Consider the following 26428-nt stretch of genomic DNA (forward strand, 5'->3'; position numbering starts at 1 on the left):
TAACGAGTTTAAGTGTGCCTAATCAAAATGTAAAGTATGCACCAGTATCTTAAGGCAAGATCTAGATAGTCTAACTTCCTTGAAATTGTATTCGTACAAAGTCTGGTCTACTACTGACAGTCCAAGTTCTTGTTGCTCTGATACCAAGTTTAAAGCTTCAATTTAGGTTTCGGCTAGAAAAGTTTAAGGCTTCAATTTGGGCTTCGGCTAGGTTTCAATTTTGTGGTTTTTGTGGTTTGCTATTGGATTTTTGTTGACTGTGTAATGGCTCTAAACCTTAGTTTTTTTTTTTGGCTTCTTCTCACTAAATCTCACCAGTGAGCCTCACCTAGTAGAGAGCCTCTAGAATGGTTAGTAGTCCTTTGGTTTCTTACCACGGCTATCTTCAAGTCTTACGATAGCACTATGCTAATTGCCTTAGCCAACACAGGATTTACAGAATTGAAGGGTTACAATTTCGTCTTCTCTCTTAGCTAGTTACGTTTCTATAAAGGTATACTCCGATAAGGACCGAGGGCTTTTGACTTAGAAATGAAGAAAGCAAAGCCCTAAGGCTTAGAGACAATATTTTACTCGGCCATGAAAATACAATACTAATATACAAGCATAATGTACAGATTGTGAAAAGAAAACTATATGAAGACTTACAGGTATAGTAGGGCATTACAAGCTTAGAGAGAGTAGTGAGGAGAGGAGAGGAAAGAAGAGGAGAGAGTTTGCTTTGGAGGTGTGTCTGCTTCTCTTGCGTCTCTTGCTTGCTTGGAGGAGAGGAGAAAGGGGCTTTTATAGAGAGGATGAGAGGGTTTTGGATGCTAACTCATGCTGGTTAGGAGTGCTTTTCATCGTCATGGCTGACGTTTCCAAAGCATAAGTGTTGATTGACGTCACTGCTTACATTTATTGTATGTCATCATGGCTGTCGTCATAATTCCATCATATTAATTAGATTGGCTTCTTCAATAGAGCCCATGGAGGGTGGTAATGTAGATGTAGAAATTGTAGTTGATGGTGTTTTTGTTTTTTATTTTTCGAACCATGCCATATTTTTCTTCTGGTAAAATTGGCAAAGGATTAAATGTTGAGTGGAGTAGTCAAACGAAAAAAACGTGCTGAAGTTTTTAGGCCAATAATTTTTTTCCGTGAAGGTTTCTCCGGCCAAAGTATACACTAATAGATCTTGATAAGGATCCCAGAGCCAAGAACTTCCTTGAATAGAAGCTCTCCAATGCTTAAGTTGTTCTTCAAGTGCTTTTGGAGAAGTCCATTCTCTTTCAAATGGCAGTAATTGAATATTAAGTCCTTGTACATCAAGTTTGATTAAATGTCTAGCTGGCTCAGTTTGTAAGTTTCTCCATTCAGGCGGAGAACTATCAAAAGTGCACAAAACTAGAGTTTCTTTTTCTTCAAGTATATGTTGAACAATTCTCCCAAGTAGTTTAGGAAAAGTTTGTATGGAGTCCAAATCTTGAATCCAAAATTGTTGTAGAAGTCCATAGTTCATTAAAGTAAAGGGAGTAATAAGTCTTCCTTTATAATTCTTCTGTTTAAATTGTTCATAATGGATATTAGCTTTTATGAAAGAGTAAAGTAACTGACATCTACAGCCCAAGTCTGTCATGTCTGGTTTAGAACATTGAGGGAAAGCCTTGGTACAAGTAATTTTGTAAGTATATTTTTTCCCATAAGTAATAGCGATTCCTGATGTAGGATTTTGATGAAACCAGTTAAGTGCTTCTTCCAGTTCTAGGAAGTGGTATCACCCATACTTTGGATGTAAGTACGTATATCTTCTAGCAAAGTATTGATAGAAAATAAAGTATCTTTTCTTCCTTTGTTGGCTTGAAGTATTTAAAGTGATTGATAAGTTATCGATTTTTGTGGAACCGATAATAAATCAGTATTAAGTCTGGCAGGAGTAGGAAGTGTTGCTGCCATTAAGTAAGACTTATCTTCTTACATCTTTCCATCGGTTTGCAGTAATGGGCTAATGATAAAGTTTGAGCCTAAAGTAGTTCTCAGTAAGTTATAGGCTTCATCTATTGAGTAGAAGCCTTTATATGAAGGTTTATTTTCTTCAGGTAAAAGTACCTTAACTTCCTCCCAGTTGGTATATAGTCCGACATAAGGACCTGAAAGAATAGCAAAACAAGAAAACTTTTTGCCCAAAGGTTTTTGTAAGATAGTCAAGAAGTAATTAGAAAGGGCATTAATAATAGCTATTTTCTGATTAGCTATTCCTGGTTAAGTTGGTATATTCCAGACATTGTCAATCAGACATTAATATACTGGATCAAGTTGAGTTCTTATAGAGAACTGAAAAGTATCTTCTTTTCTGGAGTATTGAGAAAGTTCATGTATACCAAATTTCATGGTTTTAAAACCATAAGTTCGAACTTTCTTTTGTTTGTCCATTCCTGAAATGAAACACATTAAGTTAAGAAGTGGAATAAAGTATCAGCTAAGGAATTATTAGTTCCTTTTATATGTTCCCATTTAATTTTAACCCTTTATTGAGAATAGCATCTGTAAATTTTATCCATCTTTTAGAGCCAAGTCCTTTTCGAGTTTCTTTAGTTTGCTGGCTATATTTACTATAGCTTCACAGTCTGTTCTGAGTGTAATCTCAGGTTTACTACATATGAATAGTACAAAAGCTTCTAGACAATAGATTACTGCTAGAATTTTATAATCTAAAGAAGTAAGATGCTCCTTTTCCTTATATTTGCCAAAAGCATATCTACAAAGAGATTTTGAAGTTTTTAGGTCGTACTTAGAAGGTTTGCTAAATAATGCTCTACTCCATCCGGTTTCACAGTCATCAGTTTCTATGACTAAATAGTCTGAGTCTAGGGGGTGTGTTAACATAGGTAAGTGTTGGACCATATTCTTGATTTGTTTAACTAGATATATATCTTGTTGGTTATAATATCTCTACCCTGTTTGAGATGTTTTATTATATAAAGGGCCACTGATTTTACCAATATCTTTTAAATAAGGTCTGACATAATTAAGTAATCCTAAAAATGATCTAAGTGTTTTAATGTATTCCATTTTATCTGGAAGAGTTAAAAGTTTACTAGTTATGTGAGCTTGGAGTGTTATTTTTCCTTGTCCAATAATGCTTCCTAAGAATTCAATGTGTGTGATGGCTAATTTCATTTTCTTTCTAGAAACAATTAAGCCATGTTTTTCAAATAAGTTGAAAACTCTATGTAAATGAGCATAATGTTCCTCTTTTGTTTTAGAGAAAACCATAATATCATCTATATATACACAAGTGAAAGTCGTTACTTCCCAAAAAAATATCATCCATTTTTCTTTGAAAAACCTGGGGAGCTATTTTTAGGCCAAATGACATAACTAGTCATTTAAAGTGTCCTTCAGGAAAGGAGAATGCAGTCCAACGAATAGAGTCTGGGTGCATTTTGACTTGTCAAAATCCAGATTTCATGTCAAATTTAGAATACCATTTTCACCTCTGAATTTTATTAAGTAGTTGCTCCTTATCAGAAATTTTGTATTCGTCTTCATGACAATTGTCATTAAGACATTTATAGTTAAACACCATTCGAGATTGTCCTCGTTTTTGTTTTGCTCCTTTGTTTACAATAAAAGCAGGACTTCTATATCTAGAATCTGATCTTTGTATAGCTTTTAGTGTTAGGAGTTGAGTAATACGCATTTTACGTTCTTCAACTTCCCAATTGGTGTATTTTAAGTCTTGTGCCTTAATGATTAAGTCGGGATTGATAATATTTAATTTACAATATATTTTATCTTTTTCCCCATATTTGATAGGATTTTCTCTTATGATTTATATTTTCTCAAGCCTAGAGATAACAGTGTCTAGATTGTCTTGTTGGCTTAGTAAAGTATATAAGTAAGAAGGCTTGAAACAATCTTGATAAAGTATCTGTGCCGGAGTCAAGATTTCTAAAATACTGAGTAACCAAGTCATCTAGTTCTTCAGGTCTGTTATCGCCAAGTATACTTAGTTTTCCTGTAAGGCAATATTAACGGTGGGTTTCTTTTTACGATTGTTGGGTATAAGACAAGGACAAGAACCGGAAGATGTAAGATTGCAAGTTTCAGCAGGAGGGGTGTCATCACGCTTACTAGCGCTAACTTTGGATGGGTAGGCGCATAGGATAGGCGAGAGAATAGGGGTGGACAAGAAAACAATATAGTCCTTGATCTATAAGAGGGCACACGATCGGGTGAAATAAGAAAATTAAGACCAAGAATGAGAGGAATAGATTTGTGAGGCATAGGACGAGTCCACGGTTGAGAAAGTGAAGGAGGGCTAAAAACGCCACAATTTATATAAAACCGGATGTGGACATTTTTCACAAATTTACTACAACTCAGTTGTTGTCCGTCAAATTGTGTACTCAACAGGGGAGTATAAGTAGTTTTAATAAGAGAAGTAGGGATAAAAGACGTGAGCAATGTTTCATCAATAGTGGAAGTAGTTGCACCACTATCCAAGAAAGCATGTAAAGTAAGTTCATGACCTTGAATATTCAAGGTGCACTGTACTCTAATATCAATAGTAAGACCAGTATTACAAATGCTCGGAATTTGAATAAAAACAAAGTCAGTGTTTGCTGGGTCTTCAGAAATAACAAGGTGTTTGCCTTTTTCATGAGTAATATCTTGAGTAAGAGGATGGACTAGGTTGAGTAAAAGACTGGGGAGTCCCTTCCCTAAGCATAGCAAGTTCGGTTTCTAATAAGTTCAGGCAGGTTTCTAGGATAGAAACTTGAAATTCCAATAAAGTATTTTGAGTATTACGTTTAACAGTATGGGTTTGTGGAATGGTAATTTGGAAGAGTGCATCAAGACATAAATTATAACATTGGCGTTTACAGAGTTTACAAATACCACGATTAATAATAGAAGAATAATAGCCACAGGTAAAACAAGGAATATTGTCCAAACCATCCTTTAAGATCCAGTCATGTGGACAAGTTCGTTGATCAGAACGTAAATCTGTTAAGTTTTGAGGGATAAACTGATGATACATTAAAGTCAAATGCTGAAAGTCATTTAGTGTGTCATCAAAAATAGGATCAGTCAGTGGATCTTTGTCATAAAGATCATCATAAGAAGGATCAAGAGGATTCTTGATCAAATGGAGTTGAATTGTCAAATTTCCAAGTGAATTTATAAAAAACATGTAAAAGCCATAAAGTTTCCAAGTGAATAAGATCCATATAGTCATTCCTAAAAGTGGAATTGAATTAGGCTTTGACAGCCAGTGTAAAAACCTATTAGTATAATTATTAATCATATCAAGGGATGAAACGCAAGTAGCCAACCAAAACAATTAAGACTAACTCGAGTTGATTACAATGATGATGAAGCAGTATGACTTACAAAGTTAAAGCAAACTTATCTACACCAAACACAGACATGGAAGGCATATAACTTCCTGCTGAATTAAACAACAGGGAGGGATCTGGGTTTCTCACGTCAGAAGGTATTGCATAAGCATAAAACATGGGCCAAAAATATAAGAGACTAATTTCTTGTTCAACCAGCTGGCTCAAAAGGAAGCTCAAATTAAGTATCAAGTAGCTATAAATCGAACAACACAGAGATGTTTACCATCTTGAGTTAGGTCATCGAATACACACATGATATCTGTCTTCAGATTGTTTGGTTCAACCATAGCAGCAAATTTTCCAAGATTTGATGCAGCAGATCTTCTAACCATAGGCATATCATCTTGACATAATTGCCCATATATAGACCGCAATTCTGCCTTGAGTAACTCAGTCGCACTTGGATAAGCAATGTGAAACAATCCACAACAAGAAACCCTGGCAGTGAACCACTCACCAGAAGCTAGTCTCTGGAAGAAAAAAATGGCATGATTAAGAAATCAAGAGAGAAACCTGTGTCAGATAAGGAGCTTATAAATGCTATGGAATACAAGTTATAAGCGTTGAGGATCAAATTGTAAATCGAATAAGGCTAATTGTAAATGTACCAATTTGCAGGGTATAAATGTAAAAGGAACAATAATAGTAATCTATATCAAGGTGGAGGGGACCACATAGGATAAGATGAACGCTAATATATATATATATATATACACACACACACATTACATATAGTAGCAAGTTATCATCAATTTGCTCTCTTCCCATTTGCCAAGTAATCTCATTCCATGTTCATCATCAGTGGATTCCTGGTTTGTGAGTTCTCTCTGTTTTGAGCTACCTGTGGAACCACACAAAAAAGTGCATGTGATCTTGATTGAAACCATCAAGTATGACTCCAGTGAGTAATAGTTCCACCTTTACTGGCTCCTGCAGACGATAGCCTCTGCCACTTGATAGCTGGTCTAGTGATTGAAATATCATTCCGTGCCGAGTGGCACGAATAGTTTTTACCCTTCCGACATGGCAGTGAAACCAGCACCATACTCATGACAATTTCTCGTGCGTCATAACGTGTGTCACACGCACACGTCATCTCATGCGTCACACGCGCGCATCGCGCGACAGAAGGTGGGTCGAAGGAATCCCAAAGGTGAAGCCGAAAGCGTCCCACAACACCTCCTGCGGCGAGGCGTCACAAGATGCCTCTGGCGCCGCTAACAGCATCCGGCGCTGCCAAGAGCGTCAAGCGACACGCGATGCCTCTTGTTCCGAAGAAAATTAAAACCGATTTAATTAATTCAAACAATTCTCACTCAAGTGTGATATTTTGAAGAGACTTTCATAAACTCTAATTAAATTATCCTAATAAAATATATATCTAAAATTTAAAAAAAATAAAATAAATTTTATTAATTGATATTCTGAATTTTTTTACTATTTTAAATTTTATTTAAAAATTCTAAAAAAATCTAATAAATTAAATTTACATTCTGATTTTTTTTACTTTTTAATGTTTAATTGATATTCTGAATTTTTTTACTATTTTAAATATATATTATTTAAATTAATAATTAATTAAATGAATAAATAGTTAATTTATATAATTATTATATATAAAACAACATCTTTGTATTAATTTATATAATTATAATTATTTAATCTGGGCGTTGGAGAACTATGGGTTGACCTAAGCAAAATGTTACAAGAATCAATGCTTCCATTTGATTCGCATCACTCTTTTTGGCATTAATAAGATAGTATATTATGATGTAGCAATTTTAATTTGAGTTATTGATAGATCAATTTTCTTTAAAGAAAATTATATTTAATTATTTTTTCTAACAATATTAAGTTGTTTAATAATGGAGAACTTATATAAAACAATATACAACTTTTTCTAACAATCACTATATATAAGAAAATGTATCGGCATAACACGATATGATACTGAAACCGTATCATTCCAGTTTAGAACCGAAACTTTGGCACGGGTTGAGATTTTAAACCTTGGGAAAACTATCCAATTAACAATATCAAGTATAAACACCACTTGAGTTTTCTACTCTTCTCTTCTAAACATAATATAAATAATAATTAAATTAATTGGTCTATGAAATTAATAGCAGATCCAATATTTGGTTCCTCTTTATAATTCATTGATCTAGCTGACTCTTCACAAAATTGTCATTGCATGCAAGATAGTAATCATAATGCTATTTTGTCCAGTTATAACCATAATAAACAGAAAGAACAAGTAGCTTGGGAACCAAAAATCAAACATACCAATTTTCCATAAAATGGATGTGCATAAAACAACATAAAATACAATGTAAGAAAACACAGAATCATCAATATGTAAGAAAAAGGTTCGAAATAGATTTGATGAATCCATACAAGGCTGTAATGGTCAAGTAAACAACAATGATAATAATAGTTAAACAATTGGAATAAAGAAAGGACCACTTTGGTTGACCTTTACTAAGGCAATGAACCACTCCACCACATCACTTTCCTTCATCTGAGCCCCAATCCTACAAAGAGATTTAATTGCTTTGTCTCTAACACAAGCTTCCTCCACCGTGCATAATGTTTCCAGAGGAGGGAGCAAAACATGAGCATATTCTATACCACCCACATATGGAATGAACACCCCCAACTCTTCAGCCATGGCAAGAAGCACCTCATCATCATCATCATTGTTTTCACTTAGAAAGGGTATCAGTTCTTTTCTAGTTCTTTCTTCCCCAAGTGCACGTGCAATGGTAGATAACCTGCGAATGGAATTTAAGCGCAGCTGTATGTCTTCATTTTTCAACTCATCTATCAAGATGGCAATTGGATACAATGGCTCCTCAATCATAGCCATTGTGATTGGATTTTGATGTGCTTAAAAGCTGCAAAACAAAAGAATTAACCGTAACAATGGTATTGCTGGACATGAACAAAAGGAACTTAGTTCATATACTTTCTTAAGAAAATTTTCATGGCAAGATTAGCTTATGATGCTTCCTGCTTGGTCTAAAATCATGTGCAAGTAAATAATATAAGATGCTTTAAAAAATATCTTTGAGTACTTATCATCTAAGAAAGAAATTTTATAGCTCAATATTCAAAGTAGAATACTCTTATCTGCAAGACATTTCTAATTTCCTTATCACATTAGGGTTCATATAAAACAACAAAGAATTCATATGTGATAACAATGATTTTTCTTCCGAGTATTTCATTCCATTACAATTCACAGGAAGCAAGCACCTGACATTAGTGTTTGAATAATTCCAATTTTACTTGAGGCATATGAAAATTTGTATTTTCAGCTTTTTGCAATAACAACTGAAGTTCATACTCACGAGGAAGTTTGCATGAGTTGATGCATTGTTTGTTTGTTTATAAACTTTTTCTTAAAGCAACAAAAGGTGGATAATCAAATCCTCATATCTGAAGGCTGAAGCACCCTGTCCTCTAACGCAGATCAAGCAAAGTTAGCTTTTCAGAAAAAAAAAAAAATCAATTTGCAGCCACTTATTAAGTAAAACACATTAACCAGTGTAAGTGTTGAACTTTCAAGGAGATTGGATGCTTTTCACAGCATTAATTAGTATATAACTTCTATTTCATAAGGGGAGGAGAGGAATAAACAAAAAAAATAAAGGAAGCTAAGAAAGAAAAACAACATTACAAGCTAAAATGATCTTCCTACCAATATTCTTAAAAGAACTGATCTCTTCATTCAGTGTTTCAGCTTGCTGGAATTAACAAGAATCTAATAAAACAATGAACTATCCTATAGAACCTCAATTTTTTACTGCAGAACAACCAAAAAAGGAAGAAAGTAGTGAAACGATTGCCATACTTCTCCTATAATACAATCCCCAAAATGCAACAAAAGGAGTGGGGAAAAAACAATCAGACACCTCTTTCTATGATTGGCCAACAGCTATAGCAACTCAACCGGATTTGAAATCTTATATAAACTACCTCGGATCATCCGTAGCTTCCCTCCCAAGAAATTGAATCAGAAATCGAGGTCTCAAATCCCTCAAATCATTGGGTGGAAACAGATTCTCTTTTCCACTTTGGCTTTATTTGCGAGTCATGACGAGAAATTGATCTATGTTGCAAAGTTATCTCAATGTTGGATCAGCACTACTGACATGGTATCATCTTGATTACCATTGTACAAAAGCTCAATTAAGGGTAGGACAACCCAATGGCTCAAGTACTACAAGAAATTGAAGAAATAATAAATAATTTAAGTGATGAAAAGAAATATATATATATATATATATATTATACTCCTATTCATTTTTATTATCTTATTTATTTGAATGAAATGGAAAGGAAGCAAATACTATTAAATAATTTAAGTGGGGAAAATAATATTTCACCATCTTATTACTTTAAAATAAAATTGAAACAAAATATACTATTAAATACTATTAGTTTCCAATTATAACTACATGTGCTACACTTACCATATTGATGAGGTTGGATTTTACTTTAAGAGATCATGAGTTAAATTCTCACTGAGTTTTAAGTCTTTAATAGACTTTGAACCTCAATGGTCAACTCTAACAAAGTTCAAGAGATTTTTTCCCTATAAAAGTCACTAAAATGGACTCTATTCATAGATTTTTGAAAGAAGAGACCTTGTTTGATTTTTGTTTTTCTGAGAAAAATAAGATCTTCTTGAGACTTTTGCTCAAAATTTTCTAGGGAAAAAATAAATGTATAAACTCTAATCACATTTAACAAATGTATTTAGCTTAAAAGTAACACAAAAACATTGTAAATGTATTCCATTGACTAGATAGAAAGATGTGAAATAGGAATGAGTTTGAAATTCGGTTTATTTTTTTATATTTTGTTTCCATTGAAATTAAGGTGACGTTTGGTTTAGGGGTTTGGGAATAGGGGAATGGATTCATTCCCAAACCTTGTGTTTGGTTGATGAGAATGGAATTAAAATTTTGGAATGAAACTCAAAAACTTGGGTATTGATGAAACTCACCTCATCCTTTGGACTTTGATGTGAATGAGAATGAAAATTAAGTTTTGGACGAAAATACCCTATATTTGTTCAATTTTCTTTCATATCACTTTCTCTCTCCTTATTCTCTCTCATAATACTTCCTCTCTCCTCATTTTATCATCACACTTTCTCTCTCATCGTATTTTCTCTCTCCTCATTTTTTCTCATCGCACTCTCTTTCTTTATTCTCTCCCATTACACTTTCTCTCTCCTCATCCTCTTTCATCATGCTTTCTCTCCCATCATACTCTTTTTCTTGATCTTTTCTCATCATATTTTCTCTCTCCTCAATCTCTCCCATCACACACTAGCTCTTCTCATTTTCTTTCATCACACTTTCTCTCTCCTCATCCTATCTCATCATGCTTTCTCTCTAATCACACTCTATTTCCTTTTTTTTCTCATTACACTTTCTCTCTCATCATACTTTCTCTTTCCTCAATCTCTCCTCAATCTCTCCCCTCGGGACAATCTAGTGGCTAGCACATGAGGTGTTGTCACCCTGAAGTCTGGGGTTCGAATCTCGGCAAAGCCGAGGTAAATGCCCCCTTTATGTGTTAGTTACCATTCCAAACGCTAGGACGGTCTAGTGGCTAGCACATGAGGTATTGTCATCATGAAGTCTGAGGTTCGAATCTCGGCGAAACTGAGGTAAATGTCTCCCTTATGTGTTAGTCACTATTCAAAAGGCTAGTAGCTGCTTGTGATTTACCTCCTCCGTGTTGACCCTGGGACGGGTTGGCGGGGGCGCTGGAAGCGAGCGTATACTATTCGCCTTTTTGCCACCATGTTTTCTCTCCAATCACACTCTCTTTCCTCTTTTTTTTTCTCATCACGCTTTCTCCCTCGTCATATTCTCTATCTCTTTATTCTCTCTCATCACATTCTCTCTCCTCACTTTCTCTATCTCTTTATTCTCTCTCATCACATTCTCTCTCTTCTCATTTTCTCTTATCACACTTTCTCTCTCTTCATTCTCTTCCATCACATTTTCTCTTTCATCATATTTTCTCTCTCCTCATCCTCTCTCATCATGGTCTCTCCCATCACACTCTCTTTCCTCATTTTCTTTCATCACACTTTCTCTCTTTTCATTCTTTCCCATCACATTTTCTCTCTCATCATATTTTTCTCTCACGTTCAACTTTCTCTCAAATCTAATTTTTTCTCTTATTTTCCTCTAAGTGTAAAAAAGAAAATTTTGGTTTATTCCAATAGAAAATATTCAACTAACCAAACATTATTTTCAAGAGTGATATCCATGCTCATACACATTCTCATTTCACAATACTATATTCCCATTCTCATTCCGATTCCTAGAAAAGAACCAAACGTTGCCTAAATGAAAAAGAAGTGAAAGAAAGTTTTGGCATATAATACAACAACAACCAAGCATTATTTCACTAGGTGGGGTCGGCTATATAGATCCTTCTACGCCATTAGGCTCTATGCCCTACGATATCATCATTTATATTTAAATAAATTTTATTGTGTTTTATTGTTACTAACCAAGTCTTTTTTGATTTTCCTCTTTCTTGTTTGATATGCACATTTATCATAGTTTCACATCGCTTAACCGGAGCATTTATTGGCCGTTTAAATATATGTCCGCACCATCTTAACGTGTCTTCCGAAGTTTTCCCTTAATAAGTGAAACCCTAACTTTCTCTTTAATATTTTCATTTCTTACCCTATCCATCTAGCATATAGAAAATTTTAAGTCATAAGTGATAACAATCGACACACTATGTTACACATTTCCGACCACCAAAACTTCCATGTAGGAGGCACAATTGCAACAACATGAGCTTCATCTAGTGCTACAATACAATCCTATTCATAGTGAAGCTAATATATCATTTTTCCAATAGTTTAAACTAATGCATGAAATATATAAATATATATATATAGTTTACCTTAAAATATGGATAAATCTTTCTTTTCTCGGTATTTGTACAAGTGTAGATTGGTTGGATTCTGTTTAACTTGCTTGTACAATTCAGAGTTGTTGCTAGAACAATCTTAAAGTAATGATGAACAATTTTAAATGATCTATAGAATATTCCACCAATAAGTCTAATCTTCTCCTTATGACCAACTATTATTATAAACATAAGTACTAGCTCTCTAACCAGACATGTTTACAGTTAGGTATATAAAGCCATCATTAATCAGTGTTTCACTTAATTTCTCAAAGACAATGGGTTTTCATCGAAATTTGTTGAACACAATATCACTTGCTTCTATTTGAAATATTCTTAATATAATCCCTCTCACTTGATGCTTCTATTTGTGAGACTCTGGCTAAAAAAGATTGCTTTTATATGTCTATCAAAGGATCCAAATAATAATGTGCATGTGTGAATAATAGTTGTTCAAGTTTTGTCATCCATCTACATTAAAATAGTTCGGTTGCCTTGCAAACTAATTGAAATCATTTATAGTTACAACAAACATAAAATCTAAGAAAAAAAGCACATGCCTGTAGAGGTTTGGTGTTCTCTTTACAATTATCACAATTCCTACAAAAAGAACATTCATGATCGACATCAAATCCTACTGAAACCCATGACTGTAGAGGTTTGGTGTTCTCTTTACAATTATCACAGTTCCTACAAAATAGAACATTCATGATCGACATCAAATCCTACTAAAACTATAATTAAATAACACAAATAATTGTATCATGAGTCACTGTTCAGTAAAATATACATTTGGAGTCTGCAACACCAAATCTGACCATCTTTAGCTAAGAAATGTACAAGATACCATAGTACAATAAGATCAAGAGGTTTTATTCCTTGTAGCTACTTGACCACAAAGAAATTATCAACTGAGCTAGATTCACAAAATATATCAATAAAAGGAAGAGGCACAAAAGGATCCTCCATCATAATCCCATTAGAGTTAGCAACAAAGATTTGTTGGAGCGTGCCCAATCGATGCCCGGTATAGTAGGAGGGGAATACTACTTTTCTACGATGTTAGGGTTCTAAAAATATATGCCGTAGAAATTAAAGAACACAAATAAAAAGCAAATCATACAACATGACTCTTTAACATGGTTCGGCAGCTTCCAAACTCCTAGTCCACAGCCTATGATCATTTAGGTGGATCACTAGAACACTACACTTTCTCCTTCATCCACAGTATATGATCCTTTAGGTGGATTACTCTCGAGGACACCTCTATGCTTTCTCCTTCTCAATAGCACTGAAGGTGGAAAAACCTCTTACAATTCAACACTCAAAAGAGTTACAAGATTGAGAAGAAGCATTACAATAAAGATTAAAGAAAATATAAAGTTTGGGCGTTAATAACACTTGATTGTTGTTGAATTTTTATAACCGCTCAGCTCTTTTTATAGCCTTAGCTTGAGTCTTGATGTTTAAGTTTCGATATTTGACAATACATGGAGATTGCAGATGCAATCGTCCTATTGGGAAGATTATTGATACAATTCCCCTCTGGTCAAGGGATGACCAGTTAGATGTGAAGAAGAGTCAAGTAGGTCAACGTTGACCGGATACTTGACTGGTAAAGTCCTAACTAGAGGTTAGGCAAGAGAAAACCTGGTGAGTGAAGTCAGGCGAAAGATCTAGTGAGTGAAGCTAGACAGTTGGAAAATCTTGGTGAGTGAAGCAGGTGAAAAACCTAGTAAGTGAAGCTAGGCAGGTGAAAGTCCCGATGAGTGAAGTCAGGTGAAAATCCTAGTGAGTGAAGCTAGGTGAAAGCCAGATGGAAAGCCTAGTGAGTGAAGTCAGACAGATGAAAAGTCCTAGTGAGTGAAGCTAGGTAGATAGAAAGACCTAGTGAGCGAAGCCAGACACGTAGAGATCAGGTGGGTCAAGGTTAACCGGATACCTGGTGTTGGGAAGCCCAAGTAGGTCAAAGGATTGATCGGATACTTGGCACAAGGAAATTAAGATGGGTTAAGGTTGACCGGACATCTAGTAGAAGTCCAAGTGGGTCATGGAGGACCGGACACTTGACCCAAGACGATAAGCCCAAGTAGGTCAAGGTTGACCGGATACTTGGCACGAGGAGAAAAGTCCAAATGGGTCAAAGGATTGACTGGACACTTGGTGAAAAAGTCCCGACAGGTTAAGGTTGACCGGATGCTAGGCATGAGTAGTTCCAACAGGTCACGATTGACCGGATGTTGGAATTTGGAACCTTGGACTTAAGTTTAGGCAAGTCAAGGTTGAGGCAATCGATCAGCTGATCGATTGACCTAAGCCCAATCGATCAGTCAATCGATTGGGAGAGTGCTGCGACAAACAGCAGCCTAATCGATCGGTCGATCAATTGAGAGCAATTGTCGCGAGCACAGAGAGCTGCCCAATCGATCAGCCGATCGATTGGGCAACGCTAATCGATCAGTCGATCGACTGGAGCTGATTTTCTCGCGCGATCGCGAGGAAGCTTGAATCGATTGGTCGATCGATTCAGGTTTCCAGCAGAACACAGAGGCACTCTGAATCGATCAGCCGATCGATTCAAACCTCCCCAATCGATTGGGATGTGACCGTTACGAAAGAAGCATCGGGATTAAAGCTTTCTTCCTCGCCGCAACTCGGCAGATCTCTCCACTGTTTTTCTCTCACGATTCTCACAGGTTCACGCCAGTTTCTTGAGTTTCTTAGAGCAAAGTGTTGCTGCACTTCCAAGGTCAAGAGGCGTTCCACACAAGAAGAAGAAGCTAGGGTTTCGGTTGTTTGTTGTAAATCTTGTAAGATTTTAATTGTATTTGTTTCGTTTTTCTTCTTGTTGTATTGTGAGCGTTGTACAAGTCTTCTCCGCCTTCGGTAGTTACCGAGAAGGAGTGTTTTTATAGTAGATGAGTGAGGGTCGGATCCTTGGATTAGTTACCTCTTCTTGAGGTGGATACCAAGTAAATCCTCATATTAGCGTTGTGAGTCTTGTTTCGAGTCTTTCCGCTGCATATCAACAATGAAGCAAACAAACGAAGTGCGACGAGCTATTCACCCTCCCCCCTCTACCTACAAATCGACCCTAACACGCATGCCGTCGCAACCGCTTCAATCGCTATGGTTGTTTTTGCCGCCGCCGCCACACCTAGGGCCGCGCCAACAATGTTGTCGCCGTCAACCCCCGCAAGAAACAAATGATAAAGAATCGTGAGTCGGCGCCCGATCCAGGACTTGGAAACAGGCACGCACTCTCCCCCTTCCCTCTCTTTGCCTTCCCTTGTTTCTTTTTGGCTTATTTAACAGGCTTACACAAACGAATTGGATAAGGAAGTGGATCATCTCGCAAAGGAACAGGAGGCTCAAGTTCAAGTATGAGATGATAAACAACTAACTATTCATGAAACTCCGTCACTTTTTGTTTCTAAACTACATAATGATCTACAACTGCTTAAGCAAACCCTCACTGCTGGACTTCCAAAGGTCAAGAAGAGGAAGATCCAAAGAACTGTATCTGCTCAATTCTGAAACAGAGACCTATGAGCAAAAGTTATCAAAGGTGAAGTCTACAAAAGTGCCTAGGATTGAACCAAGGGTAATACAGTAAAATGTTAAACTAGGTTATACACTAAAATCTCTAAACAAGCAAATTTCTGTTATATTACTTAGGATTGAACCAAACAACATTAAATTATGTTTTATTAGGTAATCACGTAACCAAAGTTATGTATGATAACTTGAACCAAACACGTGCTTTGATGTTCCTCGTTCTAGAGTCCCTCGAATGCCTGTAACCATTGTTCTATAACCTCTATTGGCCTTGAGCCATCAACCACCTTGTTCACGCGAGTTAATTTGTATATTTGGTAAATGCTACATAACTTCACACATACCAGATATAACAACTAACCTAACTTAAACGCTTTGCCCAACTCATCAAAACAACTATCTGCATAATTACAAATGTTCCACAATGATTTACACTTCTGTGATATTCCAAATAACCAAGAATAAGCTTATATGAACATGAGGCCAAAATTTTTTATGAGAACAGATACTGATTTTTATAATTAATCTGTTTCTTGATTGAAGTATCCAAGCAAAAAGTGGTCAAAGTTCCAAAGGCAGCAGTTGATTGAAGTCACAAACTTGATTTCCAAATTTTGGCTTAAAGCTTCTCTACAGATCCAGTCAATCCAGAAAAGGGAGAAGAGATATAAAGAAACAAACCTAATAATTCCAAAGAAGTGCACAAGCATAATCACACAAATAAATCTAGGTAGACAGATTGAAATGATTCGATCGTATACACTGATAGTTATTCGGGTGACACCGACAGATTGAAGACTGGAACTGAGAGGGGCCATAGAGGGGTCGAATGCAGATAGGAGGAAAGGGACCGAAAAAAAACTAGGCAACAGATGTTACCTAACAGGCGGATCAGACAACGAAGCAGCGGCAGAGGTCACTTAACAGGCGGATCAGGCAACGGAGCAGCGACGGCCGAAGGAGCAGGTGGCGGAGCAACAACCAAGCAGACGGCGGCGCGTTACGAAGAGAAACGGGAGAGGCGCGAGTCGGAGGGTTTGGGAGAGGAGCTCGGTCGCGTGGTCACCGGGAGAGAGAAGAGTTTCCTAGAAAACGTTTCCCTCCTCGTCCTTCGTTCTGTTTTTACCAAATTAAAACTTGGAAAATTTAGGAGGATGTATTCAATCCAGATATAGGATGATTTACTTTCTTTTAATGATAAATTTTTATGGAATTTGATTGATTTTTATTGATTTGTATAGAATCTTGTGTAGTTGTGAAGAAATTTTATGAAATTCTATAGACTTTTTTCTAACATTTATAAATTTTTTCATGAAAATTTATGAATTTATGAGAAAGAAAAATTCGTTTCGTTATTGTTAATATGATAAACATTGCTCCACATTCGATTTACTATTGTATCTCTCCATTCATTGATATATGCTCGTTGCTGTTCTTGAGTATCATATAATTGATCAAAACAATCGACACTATGAACTTGTTCTGGTAAGGATGATAAACTTTATTATCTGATTCAATTATAAATTCATCATAACGACATTCCTTGCAAAGAAAATTATATAATCCAGCACAAGCTAAATTTTTTATAATAAAAATTTTATTTTAAAAAAGACGGTAAACTTTATAAAAAATTTAAAAAAAAAAATAAAAATGGTAAACTAAAAAAATGATAAACTAAAAAAATCGTAAACTTTAGAAAAATTAAAGAAAAAAACATAAACTTTAAAAAAAACTTAAACTAAAAAAAACGTAAAGTAAAAAACGTAAAAGTTAAAAAAATCCATAAACTAAAAAAACGTAAAGTAAAAAAATTTTAAAAAAAACCTAAACTAAAAAAAACGTAAAATAAAAACATAAAAGTTAAAAAAACCATAAACTAAAAAAAAACGTAAAGTAAAATTTTTTAAAAAAACCCATAAATTTCAAAAAAAAAAAGTATACCGTAAAAACAAATATAAAAATTGAGAAAAGCATAAAATTCTAAAAAAAATAATAATAAAGTTCAAAAAAAACATGTATATTTTGTTTTATAACATAAAGTAACACACCCCTAAAGTAATCACTATGGTAGACCATCGATGTGATCAAAGTGGTGAAGGAATAACATCGAGAACAATGTTAAATTTGATCAATGTGATGAAGATTCTTTGTTGAATATGCGTCAAGTTGGATTGTGTACTATTATATTGGTAGGCTCTGGATGAGGCTCAAATAAATAATCAAAATCGAGGAGCGAAAAGAGAAAAGAGTTATTCATAAAAAATTAAAATGATTTGAAGTCTATAGAAATCTCAAGGTGAGGAGAAGACTTTTTATTTTATATTTAAACTTGTACCAAATATTTTGGAGAGCTCTCATTAGTTAAAATTTATATCCAAAGAATTTTAAAAGAATACATGAAAATCTATTAAAATTTTGGATACCAAAAGATTTTTATAGAGTTTTAAAAAGTCGAGTTTGAATACCACATGACTTTTTAAAACTCTATAAAAATCTAATTTGGATACCATTAGATTTCCATAGAGTTTATAAAAGTCTAGATTGAATACACCTAGACTTTTAAAATCCACAAAAATCATTCAAAGTAATTAAAAATCTAACATTAAATACACCCCCTTACAGTCCTCAATCATAAATCCAATTGTACACGTCGACTACTAAAAACCTTTATTTCCACAATTCCACTCCCTAATACTTTACCTAATTATTCCTAATATTTTTAGATAAAAAAATCAAAAAATAAATATAATTTTTTTAAATTCACCATATTAAATTAGAATTTAGTATATTTTCTATTAAATTAAGCACGACGTTTTTTTCCACTTCAATAAGATAGAAAATATACTAGATTTTCTTTAAATGATATTTAATTGAATATAAAATATACTAGATTTTCTTTAAATAGTATTGAATTTAAGAGAAACTATATTAAGTAGGAAAAAAGTTATGTTCAATTTGATAGAAAAAATACTGGAATCTAGTTTAAAGTGCTGAATTTAAGAGAAATTATACTTATTTTTAGACTTTTGTTATCTACAAATATGAGAGACAATTTTGATAGAAATATACTGAATTCTAGTTCAAAGTATTGAATTTATGAGAAATTATATTCATTTTTGGACTTTTTATATCTAAAACATTAGATAACGATATTTGTATGAGGGAGTTGAAACAAATAAAATTTTGCATACAAAAAGTGGAAATAAAATTTTTTCGACATGGAGATTACATGTAAAGTTAAAATTGTAATTTAGAATTTTTTTCTAATTTACAGTTAAAACTTTCTCTGGCAAAAGAAAGAAATGATACGCTACGTGAAACAAGAACATGAAAATTAACGTGAACGGCATGGACATCTATGTAAGCATATCTGGCTAGTCGATATGTTTCTTCTCTCTCCCATTTTTTTTTTCTTCGCCTTTCTTCTTTTCTTCGCCTTCAGCTTTCTTTCTTTCTTCTTTCTTCTTTCTTCTTTCTCCCTTTCTCCCTTTCTCCTCCCATCCGATATACAATCTCCACCCCAGCCCTGCCTCCCTTCCGACCTTTCTATCATGGATTTCAGTCTTGACCCAGCCCAGTCCAAGCTCCGTATCGTCAACCCAGCCCTCGTCTGAGCTTGGAAGCCTCGACCCAACCCCATCCTCCGTTCCTCTGAGGGGTTTTTTCTTCTTCTTGTTTTCTCCATTTTACTTTTGTCCCTCGTCTAATAAAAATCACAAGGTTTGTGCCCGGGTTTTCATTTTTTGTTCATTGATGGTCCTTCAAGAATGAGAGTATCTGATGTTTTTATACAAAATATAAAGGCAAAAAATCATAGACATCTATGCACTCAACTCACTGCTTATTTTCTAGTGTAGCTATTTTTGATTGGAATGAATTACAAGTAAATTATTGTTGGATTTGTTGAAGGTCGTCAATTGTATAGGACTCGAGAGTGTCTGTCAGAGTTGAATCATGAAAACATATGGTAAGTGCTTTCATTTCAGATCTTTTAAGAATTATGTGGTTGGATTGTTTATACATAATAGGATGATTCAAATTTTCAATTGTGTTTAGACCTAGAATTGTGTTATTGTTGTATCTATTTTTAATAAATTATGTGTTTTTTGTGAGGTATATATCTGAAATCAACCTGTTATATTGATTGGGTAAATTAGGAACCATTGTTGGTAAGAAAAGGACTAGGCCATTTATGTCACCAAAGTGTTTGATAAAATGACTGAACGAACTATAGTTCTTACTTGTGTCTTTTTTATGTGAATTGTACCCTTAATGATTTTGACCTAAGTGTTTGTTGCCCTAAACCCTAATGGTTTGATTGTTTCTTGAACTTGTATCATTGTCTTGGTCCAAGAACGTTCTACCTTACCTAATATTGGCATTAGATTTTGTATACAGAGGTTTTCAAAAGACTTAATAATGTCACTTAGATTTGTGTGATTTTAGCTTCTAAATTATACACCTAATGAAGCAAGAAAAAACCCTTTCATCTCCCAAAAAATAAGTAATATTGGCTTCTAGTCACACAGTATTTGATACTATGTCATTGTTTGCTAACAAATTCCATTTCAATTAGCAGGGCAGTATGAATGATTTGTGAAGTTGCAACAATTTTTAGAAGTGTTGCCTCTTAATTTATGGGGAATTTTCGTCCTTGCAGCTTAAAAAGGGAAGGTCGATCGGAGGAAGAGCACTGAAAAAAAGACTATGTTAAAAATGCCCAAGTACTACACCACCAATCTACTGAAATTTAGATGTGGATTAATGACGAAAATAATCACCTCATGGACTAATGATAACCCAGGGAGGAGATTTGCCATATGTTAGTTATTTGAGGTAGGGTAGGGTAGGGTAAACATAATTTGACACTTTTTTCGTGCATAACTTTAAACAACAAATCTCATAAATAACTTGGAATCACAGAGTTGAGGGTGTGATTTTCTGGGATTGGGTTGATGCTGAGATGTGCAGTAGATCGACACAAGTAATACCAGGATTGCGAAGAAGAATAAACAAGTTGGAGGTTGATGCTAGAAGTGCAAAGAATACTATGAAGGAGTTGAAGACCGACAATTGCAAGCTACTCCTTGAATCGAATACTACAAAGAGAAGAATTAGACAAATGCTCATGGTGGTGATTGGTTGGATAATATGGGTTGTCATGCGCGCGGCTTCCTCACCATCAAATAAGTAGTTAAGGAATGAACATCAAGCACTTGATAAGATGTGATGATAGTAATGTGTAGTATCTGTGTACTCTGTTTAGTACTTATAGAGCAATTTAGTGTTAATTGTGTGTTGGTGGGAAATTATAGAGCTTTTTCTATGAAACGTTGTTTGTCAAGGCTATGAATGTGTGTTGGCAAGGTACAATGAGTATGAATAGAATTGTAATGTTTTGTGTTTTTTTATCCCTAATTTAAAAAAAAAATGATAATCTCAGTTAGTTTCATTGACTATCTCTGGGATGACTGGCCCGATCCCACGGAAGTTTCCCACCGATCACCATGGTAAATCGAGAAGCGCACGCGGTGGTCAGCCCAGAAGTCCAGCATCCTTTGATTACGTCCCCCATTTGGAGGAAAAATTTCTACAAATACGCCGTAACTGGGGTTCGAACTGCGGGTGCTTGGGAAATAATCTAGATGTCCTACCGCGGCACCATGGCCCCGGGGACAATTCCTTCGGGGGTTTCTGATAAGGGATCATTTCGGCGATAGTGTCGATCACTATAAAAAATTTACCCATACAATTTTTAACCCTAATTCTAGAAGCACTTTCAGTTGGTGACAAAAGTGGCATTGTTCCGGTGTGGTTATTAGAGTGTGTTGAATTAGCCCCAAAATCTCAAGTTTTAAACTGCAACCCTTCCAAAGCAAGAGATACCAATTCATAAAAATGTATATTAAAGGTAAAGAGAGGTTACAATCATTCCATGAGGATGAAATGATAATATAAAAAATCATTCTTGCACATATCGTTGACAAACATCCATAACATAAAACATTACAATTCAGTTCTCAGGTTGCAGTATTGGCTTAAAATCATCCCTTTAGGGGCTGGTTTAGAACACTACAACCTGAGTTCTTAGGTTGCAGCGTTGGACATATCAACTTCTTGCAGGTAGTTATTGTTTAGATTGTCTCCTATTAGTACTATGCTATTGCTTGGATGTAATGTGTAATTGTCGACATATAAACACTTTCACTCTTTGTTCTCTCCTTATCAAGTTGGGCACTCTCTTAGGGAAACATAAAAAGTAAAAAAATGAAACAAGATCAACTCTTCAACTTGGATTAGATCATATCAAAGCACAAAAAGTGCACTCAAATAATGAACAATTTTCTCATTGGCAAGACTACATTAAAGTGTAAGGATGAGAAAAACATAACCAAGAATACATTCTATATACCATATTCAAAACAACGGAGTTAAATGAGAAAAATAGCTCATATCATTGTCACACATCATTGACAAACACACATCATTGTCACAAGTTTCTTTATGTGCCTCGTCAAAATGTTGAACATAATTCAGCTACAACCTAACCATAAAAAGGGAAATAAGGAGATTAGCAAAGAAAATAATAACTAAAATTCCATATCCATTATATGTAGACCGTAAAACTCGTAAACCGCAACTCTTAACAAAAGAGTACCAATTACATGTCAAAATTACCAACTCTTAAATACATATTCAAATGAAATTTAAAATGATAAATTATAAATTGAAAAAATTTAATGCATCAAACTCACATTTTGACTACATTGGTTAGTGATCATATTTGTATGCCCTAAATTTGGTAATTCTTCTTGCTTTCTACCAAACTCTCTCACCCTGTAGACAAAATAACTTACGTTCAATGTTAACAATAATAAAAAGTAAAATTAATTATATCCAAAACATAAAACAAAAGTATAATCAATTCAACCAAATCTTTTTTTCTACTCTTTACCGTTGTCTTTTTTCATAATTTACTCAATTTTGGATTGTTTTCTTTTCGTTGGTAGATGTCCATGAGATCTTATTTTCAGTGGAGTGTGAAACTTCTTGCTCTCAATTCTTGATTCCCCATGTATCCTGTTTCTATATTGATCACCATCCAACGAATCAACAATGTTAATATCCATAAGCTTTTGTTTTACTTCTTTCAATATCCCCATTAAAACAGAGAACCTCTCATTATCTTTAACCCAAGCTGATGCACTTCTTGTAACAAGGGTTGAAGATTATTATATCTTTGTCTTTCTTTTTTATGATAACAAAAATCATCATAAATATTGGTGATGCTTTGATATCCACATTTAATTTCTTTGCGTAATCGCTCCAAAATATAATTTTTTAGAACTCTAGTGACATTCTTTTTGACAAGAATAAAAATCAAATATCTACATAAAATTCCTCGAAACTCAAAGAGACGGCATAAACACTTCATCTCACATTCTACCTCACTATATTGTACCAATAATGAAATATTTTTTGGAGTTGCTCCCTCTTTTCCTAATATAGTTTCCACGACTTCATATAAGATAGTTGGCCCTTCTTGCTTCACAAACAAAGTGTTACAAATCATCAAACCTCTCATTTCATCCTGAAACAACTTGAATATCTTGCTATTATAGACACTTTGAAACTACTTTTCAATTGGATGACCACTAATGACAGGAATGATTGAATTGAAAGACGCAAAATCAGAATTATTTTTCTTTTCAATCTTGTTTTTCAAAGCGCTGTCATACTGTTCAACAAATTGCTTCAAAGTTGTTTTCAAATGAACATAAGCATAAAAAAAAGCATTCATACTCTCACTTCTTTGACTTGTCGACATCCCTGTCCAAAATTTATATTTCACATACATATGCATCCACTTATGACGACAATCCCATAAAGAACTCAACCAATCAATTTTCTCCAAATTAAAATCTTCAATCAATTTTTTCCAATTGCTATCACATTTTTCAGAAGTCAAAGAATTATAAACAATATTCTTCAAGTTTTTCTTAATCAACTTATAGTTGGCATGACTACCAAACTTGGCTGAATTTTTTTTTCATAATATGCCAAAGACATAAGCGATGATAAGAGTCTGAAAATACCTCAAGAATTATAATTTCCATGGCTTTACATTGATCCGTAATAATACCTCATGAAGCTCGTCCTTTCATGTATGCCAACCATGATTTAAATAGCCAAATGAAGGTTTCAAAGTCTTCTTTAGATATCAAACCACAACCAAGTAACACAGATTCATCATGATGATTTAATCCAACAAACGGAGCAAATAACATATCATAATTATTGGTTAGATATGTAGTATCAAATATAATGACATCAGAAAAATACTCATACGAAGCCCTACATCTTGCATCATCCCAAAATATATTTCTTATGCGACAATCTTCGCTACATCAATCGAATAAAAGAAAGTTGAATTTGTACTTTGCATACGACAAAAGTAATTATTGAAGGCTTCTGCATCACCATACCTAAGTCTTAATTTACATGCTTCAACCACATTATTTCTACACTTTCTCTCATCAAACGATAAATTTTCATAGCCACCAACTTTAATAACAAATGATTGAAAACTTTTACTCAAAGTTATTCCCGTTTGATCATTCAACTCTAATTTCTTCTTAGTTTGGGAATCTAACACTTTATTGCATCTAAAATATCTCGACTTTCTTGGACTTAATGCATGATTGTGTTCAAGGTGAATACTAGCAATGAAAAAATAATCCATCATTCCGAACTATAATATTTATCCTTGCTTTGCAATCTGTTTTGCTACAAGGTCTAGGATAAAAGGAATTTTTAACTTAGGAGCATTCTTACCATTTTTAGAGCATCCAAACGAAAAAATATTTCTACTAGCCATCATCTCCTTTTTTAGAACGTATTTTTGAAATATCAAAACCAAGACCTTGGACATAGGATTTGTAAAAATCACGAGCTTGATCCTCTTCAGATGAAAAATGCATCCCAACTTATGGAGTCTCATTTCACCGCGAGCTTGACAAATCACCCAATGCTTGCAAATCACTATCATTCAGTGGCACACATGATTCAATTATTTCTTCCTCCATGACAGTTTTAGGACCTAAATTCAAACAAAGAGAATTTTATTCATAAGGGTTATAACTTCCAATAATAATATAGTTCTGATAAATAAGTTGTCATTACACGTGAAGGAAGACCACTTCTCAAATTATTCATAATTGAGAACGAAGTCCCTTACGTTAACCCTTGGTATACTATAAAGACAACCATATATTATGTTATCAAAAGAAAGGGCATACTACATTAACGATTGGCCCACAATTGCACGTTATTAGTAATTGCCAAAACTGGTAAATGATCAAAAGAAAGGTCATTGGAGAAACAATCCATCACAAACAATAACTTTATTTATTGAGACATTTTATCAAACACCTTTGTCACCTAAGTGACCAAAGTTCATTCCTACCCAATTTTTATTTCAAACCGGCCAATCAACAAAACAGGTTGGGTTCACAATTTCTAAACCCATGGGCAACATTTTCAAACAACACACGACACATTTAAATTTGTTTGTACCATATTTTCAAACCACGGGCAGGGGGGTTATAACCTTGAGAGAAACCATAAGTCTATGATAAATAAAAACAACATCACTTACCGTGCGTGACGAACGGTGCAACAACAAAGCTGAGGGTCAGACGGTCGAATGGTGGAAGGCACGGATGGTCAGACCGAGTTGAAACTACATAGACGTCGGACGAGCACGAACACAATTGAAGGTCGGACGGACAGGAGAAAGGGAGGCAAAACGTAGGGCAAAAAGTAAGAGTAGAGGCCACGCGCGAGAGGGGAAGCTATGATCGTTGGGAAAATGGGAAAAAGGGAGAAGGGTCGTCGGGAAAAAGGTAGAAAGAAAGGAGGGAGGAGGAAGAAAGAAAGAAAGAAAGAAATCAATCTACGGGAAGAAGAAAAGAAAGAAGGAAATCAGCCAGCCAGCTATGCTTACATGGATATCCACGTCGTTCACGTTCCCATTTCACGGAAATATTTCACATAGCATATCATTTCTCATATAGACATCTTGTTTCTGATTAAAATCAAATGAACATCTTATTTAAAGTGATCTGTGCAAAATACTCTTACATTATCTAATTATTAAATCGTGTAGAAGCTAACAACTAATTTTTACAATTATAGAAACAAACATCTAGCTTCTGCAACATGTAGAAGTTGATAATTATCTTCTACAATACGTTATCTAATCATTCGATCGTATAAAAGCAGCAATTAGCTTATATAACAATGACTATATATCATTTTGATTTTATTTATTTGAGTGATAATCTAATTAAAACAATATTTCAATGAGTAAAATAAATACTTAGGACTACATGACATTTATTACATTTCAAACAAATATTATTTGTTCATGATCAATTGTGTAGAAGCTAGCATGTAGCTTCTACAACGTGCAAAAGCTAGTTGATAGCTTTTGCAACGTGTAGAAGATAGTTACTAGTTTTTAC

The 26428-nt window shown here is 34.5% G+C and overlaps 1 protein-coding gene and 2 long non-coding RNA genes across 3 annotated transcripts in view; 1 reads left to right on the forward strand and 2 right to left on the reverse strand.

The window, feature by feature from the left end:
* LOC122028588 (serine/threonine-protein phosphatase 2A 65 kDa regulatory subunit A beta isoform-like) overlaps positions 1 to 17039 on the reverse strand; it is a 35064-nt gene extending 18025 nt beyond the window's left edge. Inside the window, exons 1-3 of the mRNA XM_042587430.1 lie at positions 16782 to 17039; positions 7864 to 8284; positions 5611 to 5857 (exon numbers count right to left, since the gene is read on the reverse strand). Of these exons, the coding sequence (XP_042443364.1) occupies positions 5611 to 5857; positions 7864 to 8256 (640 nt within the window). The 5' untranslated portion in view covers positions 8257 to 8284; positions 16782 to 17039. The remainder of the gene's footprint in view (positions 1 to 5610; positions 5858 to 7863; positions 8285 to 16781) is intronic.
* A 2238-nt stretch (positions 17040 to 19277) lies between these two features.
* Positions 19278 to 21246, forward strand: LOC122028550. The gene is made up of 4 exons (XR_006124852.1): positions 19278 to 19622; positions 19812 to 19869; positions 20563 to 20738; positions 20826 to 21246. It is a non-coding gene; the product is annotated as an uncharacterized LOC122028550 (long non-coding RNA).
* Positions 21247 to 22259: 1013 nt separating this feature from the next.
* On the reverse strand, positions 22260 to 25967 carry LOC122030051. Its single transcript, XR_006125296.1, has 3 exons — positions 25561 to 25967; positions 22658 to 25002; positions 22260 to 22446 (listed from the first exon to the last, which is right to left on the reverse strand). It is a non-coding gene; the product is annotated as an uncharacterized LOC122030051 (long non-coding RNA).
* Positions 25968 to 26428: the final 461 nt, after the last annotated feature.

Source organism: Zingiber officinale, chromosome 10B (assembly GCF_018446385.1).
Source record: "Zingiber officinale cultivar Zhangliang chromosome 10B, Zo_v1.1, whole genome shotgun sequence".
NCBI classification, from domain to species: Eukaryota; Viridiplantae; Streptophyta; class Magnoliopsida; order Zingiberales; family Zingiberaceae; genus Zingiber; species Zingiber officinale.